The 20,885-nt window shown below is 34.0% G+C and overlaps 2 protein-coding genes across 2 annotated transcripts; one reads left to right on the forward strand and one right to left on the reverse strand.

Annotated features, from left to right (window-relative positions):
- Window positions 1-1,768, forward strand: LOC128669636 (sucrose-6-phosphate hydrolase-like). The gene has a single exon (XM_053744576.1). The coding sequence runs from the start codon at window positions 144-146 to the stop codon at window positions 1,590-1,592; it is 1,449 nt and encodes a 482-aa protein (XP_053600551.1). The 5' UTR covers window positions 1-143; the 3' UTR covers window positions 1,593-1,768.
- Window positions 1,769-2,642: 874 nt separating this feature from the next.
- Window positions 2,643-20,665, reverse strand: LOC128669637 (proton-coupled amino acid transporter-like protein CG1139). Its single transcript, XM_053744577.1, has 10 exons — window positions 20,510-20,665; window positions 15,870-15,924; window positions 12,612-12,719; window positions 8,818-8,968; window positions 8,140-8,261; window positions 7,675-7,759; window positions 6,463-6,707; window positions 5,080-5,292; window positions 4,360-4,529; window positions 2,643-3,882 (listed from the first exon to the last, which is right to left on the reverse strand). The coding sequence occupies exons 2-10, from the start codon at window positions 15,914-15,916 to the stop codon at window positions 3,590-3,592; spliced, it is 1,434 nt and encodes a 477-aa protein (XP_053600552.1). The 5' UTR covers window positions 15,917-15,924; window positions 20,510-20,665; the 3' UTR covers window positions 2,643-3,589.
- Window positions 20,666-20,885: the final 220 nt, after the last annotated feature.

The following is a 20,885-nucleotide window of genomic DNA, read 5'->3' on the forward strand; positions in this document are numbered from 1 at the left end:
TGAACACACAAATAGTAATTTTCCGTGAAGCACTTTTTATATAAAGCACGATGCCACAGTCATATAAGAATCAATTTTAACGGAAGTCAGTTATTCTCGTATATACAGTTGTCCTCATCACCCGCCCGTTTGAGTTCGCAATTATGTTAGCAATTCACAAATACGTCATCGTTGCACTACTATTATATTCATGCAAGTGCGAAGTCGATGATCAATACTATCCACGATACCATTTAGCACCGCCGTCTGGATGGATGAACGACCCCAACGGATTCTGCTTTTTCAAAGGTGAATACCATCTCTTTTACCAATATAATCCTGATAGTAGCCAAGAGCCTGGCATTGCACATTGGGGACATGCCATAAGCAAGGACCTATTTACATGGGAACACTTACCTATAGCCATGTATCCAGACCAATGGTACGATAAATCTGGAGTGTTTTCTGGCAGTGCGATTGTAGAAAATGATACAATGTACCTATTATACACTGGAAACCTAAACCATCCCGATGCAAGCCTAGACCACGAACAACACCAAGCTTTAGCATTTAGTATCGACGGAGAAAGTGTGTCCAAATATGAAGAGAATCCAGTAATTGACGCTCCGGAATACCAACCAAATATACGCGATCCTAAAGTTTGGAAAAATGGAGACACATTCTACATGGTTCTTGGTAATTCCTTTGAGAATGAAACTCTTGGACGTGCTTTGCTTTATTCTTCTGCCGATCTTAAATCCTGGGATCTGGTTTCTATACTCGACAAATCAAACGGTTCCCTTGGCTACATGTGGGAATGTCCAGATTTTTTCGAGATCGATGGTAAATTTGTGCTGCTCTTCTCCCCGCAAGGTGTAAAGCCTCAAGGTGATAAATATAATAATTTGTATCAGACAGGTTACATAGTCGGGAACTTTGATTACGATACTTATAATTTTACTCCGTTAACTGAATTCGTGGAACTCGACCATGGCCATGATTTCTATGCAACTCAAACTATTTTGGACGCCTTCAACCGACGGTTACTAGTTGCTTGGATGGATATGTGGGAACAGAACTATCCAGAAAGGGATGATGGCTGGACTGGTCAGATGACTATAGTAAGAGAACTCTCTCTGTCTAAAGATAATCATCTTATACAAAAACCCGTAGCGGAGATTATATTGGCACGTGGTCGATTGTTATACACAGCAAGAAGAACTAAAGGGAGCAAACGTATCGAATTAACTGAGAAAACAGGAGAAATAAGGATCAAATCTAAGGCGTCAAAAGATCTAAATTTATTTATTGAATCAAAGAATCAGTCAGTGAAGATAAGTTACGATCATAAACAAGGTTTGATCAGTCTCGATCGGGGTGGCCATGATGGTTTAAGACGAACAGGATGGAAACCAATAAGAAAACTTAAGTTAAAAATTTACGTCGATGCCAGTTCAATCGAAGTATTTTGTGGACGTGGAGAGGTTACTTTTTCGAGTAGATTCTTCCCTGAGGACAAAGTATTTGTGCGACTTCGCGAAGATACAGAAGCTGAAGAAATGACAGTTTCATCTATGCGAAGAACCGTAGAGAAACCTGATTCTAATAATTAAACACACATTCAATATTTTATTGTAAGTACACTATTTTGACTTAATTGTGGTCCTAAAACCTTTAAAATTCCTATGTAGCAATAGGTTAATTTTTGTTTGAATAAATATATTATTTTCTGCTGAAAATAATTTTACCTGAAAATAATCATTTTACCAATTAAATTAAATACACTAAAGTATTTGATTTATCTTGTCCTGTCCTTGTTTCATTCGTTAATTTTTTTTCAAGTAGTTTATGAGTAGGTATAAAGTTTAGTCAAAAACTCGTTAGTAATTCATTGACATTTATACAGTGAAAAAAAAAAACCGTAAATGTAAAATGAACATAATAATCTTTTTTCCATATCATTTAAATAAGTACACTGTCATAGCGAAGGTTTACTAATGATGTACTAACATTACTATCAGTTCGTTGATCTCGTGGTTATTAAGTTTAATCACTATAATTCCCTTAATATATACATCCGATACTCATACTGCCCGTCTAAGCCTTTATATCCTTAAATGTTATAAAATAAAGCCCTCTGCCGCATCTGTTTATCTGTTCGCGATGAACTCAAAAACTCTGCACGGATTTTCATGCGGGTTTATAGAAAGTGTAATCACTGAGGACGGTTTACTTGTATACTTAACTGGTTTCGTTTTTACCCGAGCAAATCCGGGGCGGGCCGCTAGCAGATTCCATACAAGGAGTGGAGAAGTTAATCTGGCGAAATATCGCGGCGTGAAGGAAAGTTAAACAAATGTATATTATATATACATTTGTTTAACTTTCCTTATATACTTTTATTTGTTTAACTTTCCTTATAACTTTCCTTATATATAATAACTTTCTTTGTGAATAAATTATTATCCTCTGGGAAAATATGCTCAGGTTCAGAAAATAAATTATCCTTAGAAACAATCTCGGTGGCGCTGTGTTAAAGTTCTTGCCACGAACCGAGAGGTCCCGGGTTCGAACCCCGGTCGAGTCATAATGGAAAATGATCTTTTTCTGATTGACCCGGGTTTTGGATGTTTATCTATTTATGTATTTGTTATAAAAGATCGTTGAGATATAATTATTTATTATATAATTTATAATTTACATAAATAATTATGACGTATTACAAAATTATTAAAGACATATGAATATCACACAAACAACTCAAAGGGAAGCATAAATAGGTATATTTGGCTATATTCAGAAAAAAAAAATTATTACCTATCAAACCTAATTACAAAGTACTTTTATAATATTTAATATACAAAAACAATATCAAATAAGCAATATTAATAAACGGTATAAATAATATACAGTTCTTTTTTGGACAACGCATTTTTATTATAAATATTTGAAAGAAGTTAAATTATTGTCTCTAAATACGGACATTATGGATACCAAAAATTTCCTTTGAACTCGTATGTACATATTTTTTATTCTTTTGATGACATCTGAATTGAAAGGCTTTATTAACAACTATTTAATGCTTGCCACATTAATCGTCATTAAACAATTTAAATTCGAGTCCTTTAATCATAGTCTAAACTACACCAGTTGCTTGTTTGTCAACCTGCGCAGAAAAACGCTTACGCAGATTACAAGTTAACGTCAAAGTTCACTGGTGCAACCGACTGTTAAATTATTTTTTTTTATAAAAATTAATTTAATTATGTTGAATCTAATAATTACTAACCTTTGTACTTTGCACTAATCATAATTTTGTAAATTAACTACATACTTTCTTTCATTGCAAATGAAAATCAATTGTTTGTATCACAAAATTACACTCAAAATAGTTTTAATTCGTCTACTTACTCTACCTACGAGTATATCCGATAACCTAATTTTCTTGGCTATATTATGTGCCTACTACTGCCAATCCTAAAGTAACCAAATTTATTAAGTGTGTCTAAATTATTTCCAATAACATTGGTTGTCAATGATTATAATATGGTCACTGAGAATGCTAAATCATCCAAACTTCAAGTCTTCCAAAATCAAAATCTGTAATAGTCTAAGAATTATCAGTCAAAGTTAGATTTCCAGTACTTTCTTCAATACCGTTGCCATTCAGTTCTTCGGCCATTTGCAAAGCTGATACATAAGCGCCTGACGCAAGCGCGAATATTGAGACACAACCTAGTAAAATATTCTTATAAAGAATATAGTTGAATTTGCCCAAGCCTCGGTCCCAATTGTACACGGTGTGGACCACAGCCGGGATCAAGATACCGAGAGTGGAGAAGAAAATGGCACCGACGAAGCTGATGACCAATTCCAAGTTCGGGAAGGCTGCAGCAACGGCAACTGTAGAATAAATAATAATTGTAAATTAATATCTGTGCTTGACCTAATGAATACATGGCTTGAACATTTTAATATATTTCCAGCTCCAGCCAGTTCGTATACTAATCCATACTTAGACACTAATATTATAAATTTCTGTCTGTCTGTTCAGCTTTCACAGCTAAACCGCAGGACCGACTTTTATGAAATTTAGTATGCATGTAGATTTTTTTTAAATAACCCTCAAATGAACAGTATCAATAACAGGGGGTGAAAGTTTGTATGAAAATCATGTCTGTTCCGTTTTCGCAAATAAATTCACGCGAGTGAGGTTATGGGCAAAAACTAGTAGTTCTAATAATTTTAACATATTTAATACATTTAAATTTTGAAAGATTAAGACTAAGACAGATGGACAAAGTGATCCTATAAAGTACAGACAGATATATAACAAATAGCAATTTAAAAACGAATAGAAGGAATTTAAGATATTCTTACCAGTGCTAATGACGATAAAAATTCTGATGATGATTTGAATAAGGTTGTTTAATCTGTTGGATAACCTGTTCAGGAGGAGTCTGGTGATAATCTCCATGGGCACGTAGAATTGTAACGCATACGAAAATAATATCACAAGGGCCATCAACAATTTCGCTGTTTGCGCCAAGCTGAAAATAAATATTGCAAAAGTTTGTCATATTTTGGTAAAATATTCAAAGTCAAAGCATTTATTTATTCAGAAATTAGACGTTCAAAGGCTGAAATATACTATGACGAAATTAATTTAAATAGCATATAGTTAAATCCACATTAAGTTTTAACCCAAAATTGCACGTTTGTAATTTCAGATATTTTTTTATAGTTTTGATAGAACAAATTTATCTTTGACTTTGAAAACAAAGTTAAACAATAAATCAGACTTAAAATTGTTTGTGCTGCGGCCCAAGAGAAACTACGTCAGGACCATCACCAGCCCTCCGTGACCCACTGCTGGGTATTAGGCCTAATTCCGTCTACGCCAGCCATCTCTGCCCTGGGCCAATTTCAAGACACAACAAGTTTGTACTATGACCTTTTGAATAAAGGTAAAACACTACAGAACTAGTTTGTCTGTTTAAAATAACTTTGTTGCATCAAAGAAAATGTACAGAAGTTATATAAAAAACCTAATGACAATGATCATTGTACTCAAAGATAAGTAAGTGTTTCTAATCTTACATTTCATCTTGTGGTAGATTCAGCGTAATGCTTCCCTTCACTTCGTCCCCAAACTGAAGGTAACCAAAGAAGCCAACCAATCCGTACAATAATACTACTATAGTCATGGAAGTATTGAGGACCCCGGGACAGCCGAGGAATTTCTGTGGGTGAGCCATCTCGTTCTCAACTGGCATTACCACGCCTATGCCTTCGATGGCGAAGATCACCGTGCTGAAAATGGCACATTATTACCTAATTAAGTCTGGGCTGTATTATGTAATACTAGTCTGGTAATTATCTGACTCATAGCACCTAATACAGTCCATTCTTTTTTAGGCTTAGATAAGACTTAAACTGACTCAGACTGTTTTAAATATGAAATGTTGTGGATAAAAGAAACAATAATATTTGTTTTTGTCGACACGTCCTACATCGTTATTTTCGTACTATTATAAAAATGGCCCCAGTTTACCGACAAATTATGTCATTCTATTGTACTCAATGTAAATGCGATATTTTGAGTAAAAAAACGAACAAATCATAAACATTATGAAATATTAATGAAATACATTTTGACGACCTCAGTGGCGCAGTGGTAAAGTGCTTGCCTCTGAACCGAAAGGTCCCGGGTTCGATCCCCGGTCGGGTCATGATGGAAAATGATCTTTTTCTGATTGGCCCGGGTCTTGGATGTTTATCTATATATGTATATATTATAAAATATAGTATCGTTGAGTTAGTATCCCATAACACAAGTCTAGAACTTACTTTGGGGCTAGCTCAATCTGTGTAATTTGTCCTAATATATTTATTTATTTATTATTTATTACTCGTATGAATGTGTGTCTAAATACGAAATCGCAGACTTACATAACTTTGTACCTTATTCTTAGTAATATTCGGATGCTAATAAATACGAAAAATCCTTAAATCATTCTATCGAAATAATAAATCCTTACGGATTAAGGATATCACTTCTCATCTGAGCATTTTCTCAGTTTCTTCTACAGCTATTGAGCATCGGAGCCTAGTCGGAGCCCAGTCGGAGCCCACTCGGAGCCCAGTCGGAGCCCAGTCGGAGCCCAGTCGGAGCCCAGTCGGAGCCCAGTCGGAGCCCAGTCGGAGCCCAGTCGGAGCCCAGTCGGAGCCCAGTCGGAGCCCAGTCGGAGCCCAGTCGGAGCCCAGTCGGAGCCCAGTCGGAGCCCAGTCGGAGCCCAGTCGGAGCCCAGTCGGAGCCCAGTCGGAGCCCAGTCGGAGCCCAGTCGGAGCCCAGTCGGAGCCCAGTCGGAGCCCAGTCGGAGCCCAGTCGGAGCTCAGTCCGAGCCCAGTCGGAGCCCAGTGGGAGGTCAAGTCCGGTCTTTACGTAAAAATATCTATATGTCCCAGGTTATGAAATCATACCTGAAGAACAACGGCCACTTGGTGATATCCACCACCATCTCTCTCTCACTCGGCGACGGCAGATCAGAGAACACGTAATAGAAAGTGATGCCAAACACTACCAAAATTAGGGCATTGGCTATCAGTGAGAAAGGGACCAGGTACTTCAGGTTGCGCACTTGGCAGATGAGGGCCAGTGGAACAAGCGTCAGCGCGCAGCAGGCTTGCACTGAGATCTCGTACTCGGGAATATATGCCATGAACACCTGGAAAAATAAATAAACATTATTACCCTATTATTGAGCATTTGCAATTATCCCTTTTTTATTATAAATTTTTACAATTGTTGAGTATATCATTAGTTTGAGAAATTTTCTAATTAATAATGCATATGTTTATTTGCAATAAACTTGAAAAAGAGATGGCCTGCGCGTGATGCCTTTTGATTTAAACCAGGCATTATAATAAAGCACCCTACAATCATATTTATATGTTTTCCAAGCTGTTGTTTCTACAATATGTGTATTAAATCTCACAAGGCTAAACAATGTTCATAATTTGTCACACTTTCTCAGATACGCCACTTCGTTTTTCTGGGGCAAAAAGTGTTACATTGAATTACATTGAAAACATTTTTAGGCAGTGTTTATCTGTCTAACTAAAGAGTAGTTCGCATGTGATAAGCAAAAATCTAGACAGTCACTGATTGACTGAGTTCAAATATTTCTAGCACATTTGTAAATGCGAAACGGGTTTTCTGGCAAGTTGTTTCCACGAATTGCGAAAACTATATTGTATCGACAATATAGTTTACTACTAATACTTTTCAGGAAAGTGAACACAATGTTAGTTATCAAAACACGAAACTTTTACAGTAAAAAAAAACATAGGGGATTTTTTTACGAAATATAAAAAAAAAACAAAATTTTTAAAATTTATTTTACAAAATGATATTAGTATGTCAGCTTTGAAACATAATCTTCTATTTCTTGATACCTAAAAAATTTGATGTTAATTGCATTATTTTCTTTAATTTATGTGAGTCTTTGCCAGCGCTTTTGTCTGCATGAATTTAATCTCATTCCTTTCTCAAAAATTTATTAGTGTGTAAATTTATTTGTGTGTGTGTGTGTATGTGTGTATATATATGGATATGGATAATATGTTGTTTTTTTTTTATAAATATGTTTTTTTTTTAAATACTGCACTAACTCTATAAGACAAAAAGGTTACCTCTTCTAGAGATGAGCCGATGAATACAATATAAACAATTAACACGCTTATATAAGTCAGCAACGTTGAATAGTCGACAAAGTTTCTGTGAAAAAACAATCAATATCTTATTAAATCTATACTAATATTATAGAGAGAAAAGATTTGGATTTTTGTTTCTTTTTTTTTTCTTTGTAATGACTCGAGTCGATTCGACCACATTGCACCCTTGTGACGCAATGACAACCGCACCGAAATATGATTGGTTTGTTGTGATCACTACACACTAAGCCCTCTGATCGAAAATTCGTAAGGGTCAAAAATGCATATTTAATTTTAAGTTTTCACTTCTGCCGGTACTCCCGGGGCGCAACAACCCGTTTTTTGCGTCGTCGCAACGGTCGCACGACTGAGAAATGTGACATGGCTTTTAGTCTGCGGCTTTAATGTTTAAACAGTGTAAAAATAAGTTAAAAGCATACTTACTTGACAAATCCTCCCCAAGACTGCAGCTTTTTGGGCCCGTGAGTAAAAGCTGCGCCGCAAGTCTCCGCAAAACTCATAGAGGGCTTTTTGGCGTCAACACAAACGTCTTGTGATGTTTTTACCTGGAAGTTTGAAAATCATTAGATTTTTTTTAGAAATAATTTGATCGAAATAATTTGCTTTGTGTTGCGTTGACGCAACGTACCGCGACGGAGCAATGATGTCGCTCATTTATCCATACTAATATTATAAATGAGAAAGTCTGTCTATCTTGTCCGCTTTCACGACTAAATCGCTAGACCGATTTTGATTAAATTTAGTATGTACATTATCAAAGACCCCTGTTCAAACATTAGGTAACATTTTTTTTATACAACCATAAAATTACTCTAATGGAAGGTGACAGTTTGTTTGACATGCCTGTTCTGCTTTTGCAGAGAAATTCCCGTAATTCCTACGGGAGTAAAACTCCGGAGTGCAGCTAGTCTCTCTCTTTTATCTCAGCATTTTCCCGACTCAAACGCAGTGAGGGAAACTACATTAAAATGCAAGATTGCTATAGCCTATATTTTATCTCAAAATTCCCACGGCAGCGAAGCCCCGGGCAACATATAGTGTGGAACAAACGGGTATAATTCCTGCGGGAGCAAAGCTTTTGTATCATTTTGCAAGGCTTACCAACAAATGCACCGTATGGGTACAGATCAAGCCGGCGATGACCGTGCAAAAGGAGCCGGCCAGTAGACCACAGTTCTTGTACGCAGCCGCCATGGCCAGCAGACCAGTGCCCAGGCATGCCTTCAACAGGTGCACAATTGAACCAATAGTTCTGGAATAGAATATGTTTATTAACATCATATGCAAAGGTGGTTAAGACAGTCTACCTGTGAAATATAAAAGCACCAATTTAATTGGTTTATTCGCTTGTTCTTTGCCGATTTATTCCTTCTTTGTGTCTATATGTATGTATCTATTTGTACTCTATTCAACATGGACTAATAAAAAAGGTAAACAAAGAAAAACAAGAAATAAACAAACTAAATTAAGTAAGCGACACGACTCCATAAAACAACAACAACAACAACTAAAAATGTAACATTAATAAAAAATAAGAACAAAATTAACAAAGGAATATTATTATTGTTTACCTTTTGTCGCAGTCCAAGATGTATAAAGTATAGTTACTGCGTAGACACATTGATGTAACTACCTATTTGGATATTTTTTGTTTCAATTAATAACAGTATTCAATTTAAAGTGTGTGTATTTTTGATGTCAATAAATAAATAATCTTTCTATCAAGTTACAATCCTATACGTTCGATGTGATACCAATCTGATTCTTATATGTGAATAGTTTTGTTAGACCAGTCATGCTATTTGTTAGAGAAATCAGTTGTTTCAGAATATCAGTTTTTTTTCAATTCAACCAAACTTCTTTCTTTCTTTCCAAATAGCAGGCGTACATGCTAAACAGTTCAAGTACCGTGTTTATAATTTTACAATCCTAGCACTTTCTTCACAACATTACTATTATTTGTAAGAATAATTAAATTATATTTATAACTATCACCTTTGTTTGACACAGAGTAGAAACGTGCTAGTTCACACGTTTTATTTTAAATAGGTACAGCAATTTACAACTACTTACGTATATTATTCTGAGATAACGACTTTGTATTTGAGACGTTAACACAGGAGTAATTTACTTAAATAGGTTCTCTTTTTTTATGCATACAATTTTATGTCATAATTTAACATGGCATAATTTTACTTATCATAAAACAATTATTATAATTACGCACAATATTAATTTGGCATAATATTTTAGACACAATTTTTTTACGCATACCTACCATAAGCATAACAATTTTTAAGCATAATATTCTAAAGCATATTGGCGGGTTATGGGTGCCGCACCCTAACCTACTGCTACACTATGCAAATCAAAATTATGGTAAAATACATTTAGCCTAAACTATAATGATGCTTATTGAAAAGGTATGCCAAAAAACAAGTATGTCAAAATATTATTATGTCAAAAAAATATATGTTAACTCGTTATGCTAAATTAAATTAGGATAAAAAAGGAATCCCACTTAAATAACATTCCTTTTTCCTACATATTTAAAGAGAAATAATACAATTTCCGAATGACATAATAGCAAAATATATATTTAAATTTTATTAGGTGTCTTCATATTTTAGGACTGGATTAGGATTTTAGACTAGCTCTGCTCTTACTAGGAAGTTTGAAAAAAATAATGCTTTTCCATATTTTTAAAATGAGAAATCTACAAAAGCGATACAAGACGAACCAGTCTTATAGAAGTGGATTTAATAGCAATTACAATAAATTTGGTGCTATATGCATAACTTGTAAGATATATATATATATATATATATATATATATATATATATATATATATATATATATATATTGCACCGACCGACGTCTTCATTGGAAGTTCAAAAACCCATAATAGAAATTACCAAGCTAGCCGCATGTCATATCTGTGAGTCTTGCATGTAAATTAATATATCACGTGCAATATACTAAAGTTAGGTGCATATTTTATTACAAATTGGAATTAGTTTTTGCACAGATTTAAGTAATATTTGGCGAATATAGAAGTATCCTGCCATCTATATGTAAGACATAATTAATGTATGCGTTAAAGCGAAGTATGATTAAAATTCTAACGTAAATTAGTCTCGACAATGACCTAAGGACAAAAGTTTCTCATATCAGCAGCTGTTCTGCTTTATTTATATGTACAATATATATTTTACTAGCTGCGTCCCGGGGCTTCGCGCTTCGATCCCGTGGGAATTTCGGGATAAAAAGTACGCTGTGTGTTATCTAAGTACCTAAGAAATAAATAATGTAGTTATCGATATATTTAACAAGTTGAATGGAATGAACGGATCAATAAAATTACTTGATTTTGTCAGTTCTATTTGCGGTAAACTCTCATTAGCCAAAGTTTTGCAATATGTTGTGTTTACTAGACAATATTAAAGTTCAGTTGAGTTGTGATTGCGATTATGATTTCTCTACGTCGATTTACGATACATTGCAATGATGAATGGATTTTGTTCTGTTTGTTGTTTCTGACTATAGGTACCTACAAAATTTTCTTAATATTGCTCTGTACATATATTGTTATATACAATGTATATTCATAATATCCTTCCTTTTACAAACTCCTAATTGCATATTATTTTAGGTGGATGTACATAAAATAATTACATACATATTATTTAGTGGAATAGGTACATTATTAAATTTTGATTTACTGTCTCGTTTGGCTATTACATAGAGTTAATATGTGTAGAATCGCAAATTAGATTGTATTTTTTTTATATGAAAAAAGAACTACGAATCACGAAAAGTCGTAGAATAAAAGTTGCTTGTTTTGATGTATGCAAGTAGTCTTTAGGAGGTTTTGCCTTTTGATACCTGTAACTCTGTATTACGTTTTATTTTAAGTGTTAAATAAATTTTAAGAAAATTATAAGGAGAAGCGTTGGTAATGTAATGGTTAAGACGCTCGCCTGTGGATCGAAAGGTCCAAGGTTCGAATCCTACTCGTGCCACATGAGTTTGTATACTAATCTGATTCATGTATAGTAGTTTTCATCGACCACCACTTGCTTCCGGTGAACGTCATGAGGAAACCTGCACACTGGTTGATTCTTATTAACTTGTGTGTGAAATAGAGAAGGCAATGGCAAACCACTCCATTAATAATGCCAAGAAAGTTGTTGTGTGTGTTTCATTCCACGTAATGACCACAACCCTAAGCCATGCGGAATACGACTATGAAGAACAATAAGGAGAAAACGGTTTTCATTTAGTATTAATATATTGTTATTCGACTTCCATTTGTAAATTCTCCCTCAGTCTGTCCCTCACCCCCAGGGTGTACCCCGGAGCAAAACAATCACTTGTTTGTACTGTGGGGAGAGTTTTCAGATAAAAAGTTTAAATAAATTAAATGACTTTAAAATGTTAAGACATAATCAGCTAAGTACTGCTTAAATATTCCCATTTGACATTTTTGGCACAAAACTGTGCTAGAATATTTGTAGACTTAAATACCATTAGCTCAATATACCACTAGCTTTTGCGCGCGGTAGGGATTTATTTGTTTTCTATATGATTCTTGGTCCCGACTTACGATACGTCAACGTCAAGGACACAATAGCCTTGGTAGCTAATAAGCAACTTGCGTTATCTGTGCTTGGAAGTCGACGTCAATAGGTACGTACTTGAGTGATTTATATCATCCTAAGTTAAATAAATAATACGAATTTTGAATTTGATATCAAGCAGGCAGCCACTTGGAAAATCTATTCCGAATCTTCAAAATTGTAAGGTTTTATATTATTCTTATAGCTACATATACTTATATGAACAAAGTGAAAAAACTTACTTAAAAAGCTAATTTACACATAAAGTTACTCACGAGTTGGGATGTTCGAGGGACCTATGTTCAAACGGGTTGTATGGCTTGTCGTTCTTTGATGTTATGCTGAGTGATGACTGGAAACCAGGATTGGTTGTCAGCTCAGCTCTGAAAAAAAAATATTGTACCATAATACATTTGTAATAACAATATAGCGGCCTAGTGCGAGTCGGACTCGCCCATGAAAGGTTCCGTAGCAGCAAGTAACATAACATAAAAGTTCTTGTTGATCTGCGATATATTTGCGTTGTTTGAATGAAAGGTAAATTCCGGTTCACTATTTTAAAAAAAACTACTTACAAGATATCATTCAAACCAATTTATCATATATTTTTTTGAGTTTTATCATTCTCTTATTTTAGAAGTTACATTTATTTGGGGACGTTTTACCACTTTGGCAGTGTCTCTCGCGCAAACTATTCAGTTTAGAAGAAAATGATATTAGAAATCTCAATATCATTTTTGAAGACTTATGCCTATCCCCACATACATAACACGTATGTGTTATGTATGTGGGGATCCCCAAAATATATTGTTTTTTTTTCAATGTATTTGTTTTATTGTATTTGTGTAAAATCTTAATGTGTATCACAGAATACAATCTACTTAGTCTCTAGTTTCGGAAAAAATTGGCTGTGACATACGAACGGACGGACAGACATGACGAATCTATAAGGTTTCCGTTTTTGCCATTTGGCTACGGAACCCTAAAAAGCCAGAGTGTCCGGCCTGTGGCAAAGGTTTCCTAGCTATTACGAAACCCTAAACTAATCTATTGTCACTTTCGTCCATCAAGGTCTTATTAGATGCTATTGTGACCTTTCAACTGGAACGGTTTCTAACTGTGACTAAGCTACATTTGTAGCGAAGTTTATTGTTGACCACGGATGAATGGATCGATCAATAACTTTTGATGTACAGTCGACAGCACGACAAACTACCCTAATTCATTGCAAATTTACCCTATTACCGCGGCATAAAGATCTATGGAGGGTAACTTGACAAGTGGTAGACTAAGTACCAGCACAGTCATGATTCAAATTAGCTAGCAAACTGCCACAACTTCAGCGTCTCAATTCCACCGAAAAGCCAGCGGGATAGGACAGGCTCTAGGTTCTATCTATCTATCAGAGACAAGCTTTGTCATTGGCAATGCCAATCGTCTCTTTGTGAAGCTGAAGTGGTTCTATTTATCATCATGTAATTTCTTTCTTGGTACATCATATGTTTCATTAAGAACATCGTTCTTGTTGGTGGAGTCCCTTCCGTCTCTTTCTATCTTCAGCCATTGTTACCTCCCTGTATCATTCTTGCATCCTCTATTTGGTCCATATAAACCCTTCTTGGCTATCATTTTTCTCTTTTCGCTTTTCTTTTGCCTTCTAGTAGGTATTTAATAAGGTTATTATGTCGCAGGCCTAACATTTTTCCTCGCCTCAGCTCTATAACTTTTAATATATTAGGTACATACATTGCTAAATAAATATAATAAATACGGTTTGGATAATAATATGATACTATGTCAAAACACTTCAAAAATAACACGACCGACCCACCATGACATCGAGCCTTCACTTGTGTATAGGGAAATTTCCGCAGCCTTCACCTCATCATATTTTCAGCTTTGTGAATATACTATACAAAAACTCGTGGGATCACACGACATCAGTTTATAACAGTTTCTATGGAATATCGGCATCCTTTTCAGATTATAGTGACACGGTGTCATAATAATATTGTCATTGTCCGATTTACATTATTCCATATGCAAAATTTCTGTTCACAGATAAAAGGGGATTTCCGATTAAATTTTCAAGATTTCATTAGATATGCACAAACTAAAGGACATCACATAAAATCACTCAATTTGACGCTTCTAAGATCATAGATTTTTGTAAATAAGTTTTTGTATGTCAAGTTCGTGTAGTAAACCGTATATGAGTTCTCTCGTTGGAGCCGATCCAGGGCGTACCATCAGGTCGTGTATACCATAATAATATATGTATTATATGAAACTTGAGCGAGACGTGGAAATTTTGAACTCGTAGGTGGAACTAAACTTGCAAGATTTGATTACAGACAGACAAAGACACGGAATACGTGGAACTAACTAATAACAAATATTAACGTTTGGTAATATAATGGTGGAAAACATATTGGATGTATAGACACAAATAGATTTAAACATATTAAAACCTGGAACAATTGGGAATTTTGAGTTTTGAGTTTTATGCGATTAGTACATAGGTACTGCATTTAATATTAACATAAAACCCTGAACATATATGCACACGTTTAAGTCATTAATTTTAATAGGTATCTATAAAATGCAATAAAATACATATACTACCATTCCTAGTTTTGTAAATTATTTAGATTTCTATGTTTCGTGCAAAATGATCGAAGATAAAATAATATCATTTAGGCTATTTCCGAATGAAACACAACACCTTTTGAACCGAAGGAGTTCTATTAAATTTATTAAGGTTCGGTTGCATCAGACAATTTTGACGTTAATTTTAACCTGCGCAGGATAACGGAAAATACGCCATTTTATGTAAACGACGGCGGTACGCAGATAAAAGTTAAAGTAGAATTTGAGTGGTCCAACTCACGTTTAGAGAATTTCATTATCAGTTTGATAAATTTCAGTGGGTGTTTCGTAATATACGACAAAAATAGACGAGAAATTTAAATACAAAATAAATTATTAAATACAATTATTAAAATAAATACCAATATATAAATCAAATAAATTTAACCAGTCTTGCAGAAAAGGCGGTATGTATTGAGATTTCACTTCGATTTTTTTTCGAAGGGAAATTCACATCTAGTCATTATAATCTTCTTGAAACTTTGCATTCATATCTTTAGACAGGGATACACGGAAGGTAGGAATTGTATGGTATATTTTTATTTACAATAAATTTTGATGAAATTTGGCACAGAGGCGAAACCTTTAGGAGTAACATAGGCTATTTTTTTGACGACCTCGGTGGCGAAGTGGTAAAGTTCTTGCCTCTGAACTGAGAGGTCCCGGGTTCGATCCCCGGTCGGGTCATGATGGAAAATGATCTTTTTCTGATTGGCCCGGGTCTTGGATGTTTATCTAAATATGTATTTGTTATAAAATATAATATCGTTGAGTTAGTATCCCATAACTAGCACAATCTGTGTGATTTGTCCTAATATTTATTTATTTATTTTTAATCGAGAGAACGGACCGCTATAGTTTGAAATAAAAAGTTAAACACTTACGTTGAATCAAAATTGTCTTTCTTCATTTTATTATCCTTTGACATCATTAATTTATCTGTAACAAAAAAAAACAGAAAATCCTTATTATCCAAATGACATAACAGTTATGGAACAAAATAAATTAATATTTACAAGCTAGTACGAGTGCTAATGCATAAAATAACTGTTCTGAATACATAATTAACGAGAATCCAATTAATTAAATATTAATCTGTTGTAACATCTTTTAGATGTGAATATTGAATCTTTTACATATCAACACATATAATAAAATAGTAGAAAAAAAAATCTGTACATTTATTAAATTTACATTTGAAAAAATTAGGCGATAGAGTCATAGTAACAGACTAAGAAGTTTGTCTGTCTGTTTGTACACGCTAATCTTCGGAACTACTGGACGTATTTGTATAAAACTTTTTCGTTACATAGCTATTAAGAGAATGATTTTGAAAACTGGATCACCTGATGGAGAGCAATGATGGTCCAGCTTAACTATAGGAAGTCTAGAAATGACGCCTTTACAAAAGTTGTTCAGCCTGATGAGCATCTTCTGTACGTATATATACGCTTTGTCTGTACAATTAAATTTCTCTAATAATTTTGACTCCTTGCCAAAAATTATTCGGCCACGCGAATGAAGTCTCGGGCATCAGCTAGTACTTAATAAACATAATATGATTTTACTTTCCACATTGAATAAAATACGTATATCTGAAGGCCTACCACGAAACATACATACACGTAACACGTTCCTAACGCCCACATACTGTCTCTTTTTCCCATATCGTGTACGATCTTACCCATTTTAAACTTGCGCGTTCCATTATTAATTGCTTAATACAGGTATATTTAGTAGTTTTGTCGTATCGTTATAACACGACCGGAAACGACCGAAGTATAAAAGGTATGTGCACGTTTAATACCTGTTTTAGGCAATTAACAAAAGAACGTGTGAACGCAAAAGACAAAGATTATATGCAAAAAACATGAGTTTAATTATAATACGGTGTTAAAAGAAAACCTAATCCTACTTATATGTTTCATCGGCCATATAATGCAAATTTAAATGGCGAGCATGCTATCATCTCATAAAACAGAAACTAATAAATAAAATAACAATACAGATCAATACAATTTATATTAGTAATGTATTTTTTCTGAATTTATCGTTAATGCAATGACGTGTTACGTATTTTGAGTGTCATAGTAGCCTCCTTACGAATAATCAACGAACATATTTACTGTAACCATATCAGTATATTGACAATATTCGTTGTTGAGTGTCCGATAGCGTCAATGATCAATGTATCAGATTTTGATAACGAATTTTGTCACCATCAATATCTCGATTCGAATCAATTCTCAGAAACCTTGACATGGATATTATTTTATGTTGCCAGCTGAGTCTTAAAGCAGAAAATCGACATTTGCCTACTTCCTCAAAGAAACTGTCTTGAGAAAAGTTCAGAAGACATTTTTTTCCAAAATTGAGCCAAACGAACGGTTTTTTATCTACCACAATTCCATTAGATATAAATAATCTTAGATTACTTATAAACTCATTCCGCTAATGTAGGTACTCTGTGTAATTATATATTCAGGGCTAATTTAATAATGTTATATTAGGTCAGTGTTAGTTAGGTATAAATAAGCTCAAGAACAGTAAAGTCGCCCGCCTTAATTTCCCACGGGAACAGTTATTTTTTCGGGATGAAGATGAAGTGATCTTCTCTCTCTCTCTCTCTGTGTCTCAATTTTTTCTTTCGAATTAGTGATGATCTGGAACTCGGTCGCAAGTGAGCCCCCTGTTTTTCTTGTGATATACAACAAATTATCTCTATGATTGTGGCCATATATCTTAACTTGGTTATAGACAGAAAAATGGTAACAATTTGTTTCTTAGTAATAATGTTATAAAGCTGGAAAACTAATGTTCTCATGTCTAGCCAATTTGATATTGTGTTTTTATGTACATGTTGTGTTCATCGTCTTGTATCGTTTTGTTATAAATTATAGGTCTTCTCGGTATATTGTTTGATGAAACACCATTGTGATTATCAAAAATCAAGTACCTACATAATAAAGTTTGGAAAAAATTTCATCAAAATGTTACTAATAGCAATAGACATAAAAATCATGTCTACTGCATTATTAATTATTAAAAGTGCAGTATTAATTATTAAAAGAGTTTTGACTATAGTACAGTTAACAGCACATCAAGTTACTCTGCATGAACCTCTGTGGCGCGGTGATAGCGACGAGTTTGCAATAAATTTGATTAGGCTTATGTGCTGTTGACTGTACTATGTAACTATACAATAATACTATACCCGTGCTATGGGTACAATTCATTTACATCGCGGAAAAGGATTAAAAACAATTATATGATTACTATGGTCCTGACAATCAATTTGCTTCTAAATATGGGCTACAATAGTTGTGTACGTCAGTTATTTGTTGTCGTAGGACAAACAGGTTGATTCAGAATCTTCATATAAGCACTTATTTCTAATTGTAATTGCATGTTCCCGATTTCATTCAGGGCTGTGACACCGCGATAAACCTTAAAATTTGTAAGAATGGCGTCAATTATCATTAGGTATATAATTTTGAACCCCCCAACGACAGAAGGAGGGGAGTTATACCTAATTTTGACTTGTCTGTGTATCTGTATGATGTCATGACATGTCTGTGCGTCTATCCGTCCGTCCGCATGTGACAGCCACTTTTTTACGAAACTACAATAACTGTTGAAACTTGGTAAGTAGATGTAATCTGTGAACCGCAATAATATTTTACAATAAATGTTTGGGGTCCCCATACTTGGAACTAAAACTCAAATTTTTTTTATCATACCCTAGGTTATGGCTAGGTCTTCAAAAATGATGTCAAGGTTTCTAATATTTTTTTTTTCTAAACTGAATAGTTTGCGCGAGAGACACTTCCAAAGTGATAAAACGGGACACATTTTATCACTTTGGGAGTACCCCCTGTATCTTCTAAAATAAAAGAATGATAAAACTCAAAAAAATATACATGGACCTACATTACTATGTAAACTTCCACCGAAAATTGGTTTGAACGAGATCTAGTGAGTATTTTTTTTATACGTCATAAATCGTAAACCACAATTTAGGTACCTTTCATTCAATCAACGCAAATATAAGAATATACAAAAATCTATCAACAAGAACTTTTATGTCATGTTACTTGCTGCTACGGAACCCTTCATGAGCGAGTCCCACTCGCACTTGGCCGCTTTTTTTATATTGAAAGAGAAATTAATTAAGAGTATTCTTAACTATGTTTGGAAATTGTGCGTTCAGGTGTTTGGAAACCTTCTATCTCTATTCTACCTGATATCATCTCATCAGGTCAAAAACTTCATTCTCAAATTTTTAATTTAGAATTTATTAATTATTAGTTGTTAAAGCTATGTCTTCCTTACAGGCATCGTTCAAAATCCACGTAGGATATGATGCTTCTAAGATTATAATTATTAGAGAGAAGTCGTTCTGATTCTCATATTTTTGAATCATTGAATCATGTAACCTGCAAACGGTAACATCAACAAAATTATTTAAATTAACTTATATATTGGCTATGAATTCTTACAATATTCGGTCACGAAGTTTAATAACCACCGTTTGAAATATTTAAATTAACCAAGCACGAATAACATTGAAATATTGTTCGATAAACATTCATAAATGAGCTGTGGATGGAACACATCAAAAGTACTGCCAATTTGAATAATTTTATGAGAAATCATTTATGCATAAATGATCATTTGTTTCCGTTCTGGATAATTTATTTCATTATTCATTATACGGCAGCTGATTGTTCAATTGTTGAATCACTATATAGCATAAAATAAAGTCGCTTCCCGCTGTCCGTCTGTCAGAGAAGATACAACGCGTACATAGAGTGATGTGAGTCTGAAACGGTTCTCCAGAATGTCTCCTCTATTTTGTCGGCGAATCGTTCGTAGATGAAAGGTTCTGTCGAAACATTCTGTCGACGAAATGTTCGTAGACGAAGCAATTGTCGGAGAACCGTTTCAGACTCTAGGGATGTAGGTACGCTTAGATCTTTAAACTTAAAACTGCGCAACGGATTTGATGCGGTTTTTTTATCAGATAGATTAAAGAGGATCGTGGTAATTTATTATGGTTTTACCTGAGCGAACCCGGGGCGGACCGCTAATGATAAATAAAATGTAAACGTTCCAGAACTATACATGTGTGAGACAAAACCAATTCGTTACATTTTTTTGAAGGCTTATTTCAATAGAAGCTAAAATTGTACAAGTTTTTATTTACCTTGCAATTGTAGGTAACTATGTTTCGCGTGCATATATTAATTTTAAAAACATTAATTCTCGTTCACGTATTATGTTATTTTTTTATATTTTTGTATAGGTACTACACCTATACAAAAATATAAAAAAATACTTATTGCCTTATTTATATTAATCTGTCGAATTCGTAATTATTACAATAACGTTAATTTAAAAATAAAAAATATAAACAAAGCTCTTAAGATAAATATAACTTATTGCCTTTTTTATATTAATCTGTCGAATTCGTAATTATTAAAATTACGTTAATTTAAAAATAATAAAAAAAATATAAACAAACCTCTTAAGATTTATAACAACATAATCACATTACTTGTTTAACTGTTGATATCAGTTCGGAAACATATTGCGATACAATTTTTATATATATAAAAAAAAAACAATAGTCAATGGTGTTTGCAAGACATTTAGATACAGACTAACCAACGCTCCGGTTGATCAACTGCACTGTATTGTGACAAATCGTTTACACTATACAGAAAAAAACTCTATTCGTCATCAATAAAGTCGATAATTCTGTGACAACGCATTATCTGTCAAGGTCGAATCACAAGTAAGCGTGTTTTAAGGCCTGCGAGGAAATTAAACCTCTTTTGACACAGAATTAAATAGAGCCTATGCTAATTAAATATTGTAATCAGTCCCCGTACAATATA

The sequence above is a fragment of the Plodia interpunctella genome, chromosome 4 (genome assembly GCF_027563975.2).
Source record: "Plodia interpunctella isolate USDA-ARS_2022_Savannah chromosome 4, ilPloInte3.2, whole genome shotgun sequence".
NCBI lineage: Eukaryota > Metazoa > Arthropoda > Insecta > Lepidoptera > Pyralidae > Plodia > Plodia interpunctella.

Coding starts and splice junctions, on each gene's coding strand:
- LOC128669637 (XM_053744577.1), bottom strand. CDS start 15,916: ATGATGTCAAAGGATAATAAAATGAAGAAAGACAATTTTGATTCAAC. Junction 8,262..8,817: donor CCCATACGGTGCATTTGTTG/GTAAGCCTTGCA, acceptor TCAAACTTCCAG/GTAAAAACATCACAAGACGT. Junction 3,883..4,359: donor TTTTATCGTCATTAGCACTG/GTAAGAATATCT, acceptor TTTATTCTACAG/TTGCCGTTGCTGCAGCCTTC.
- LOC128669636 (XM_053744576.1), top strand. CDS start 144: ATGTTAGCAATTCACAAATACGTCATCGTTGCACTACTATTATATTCA.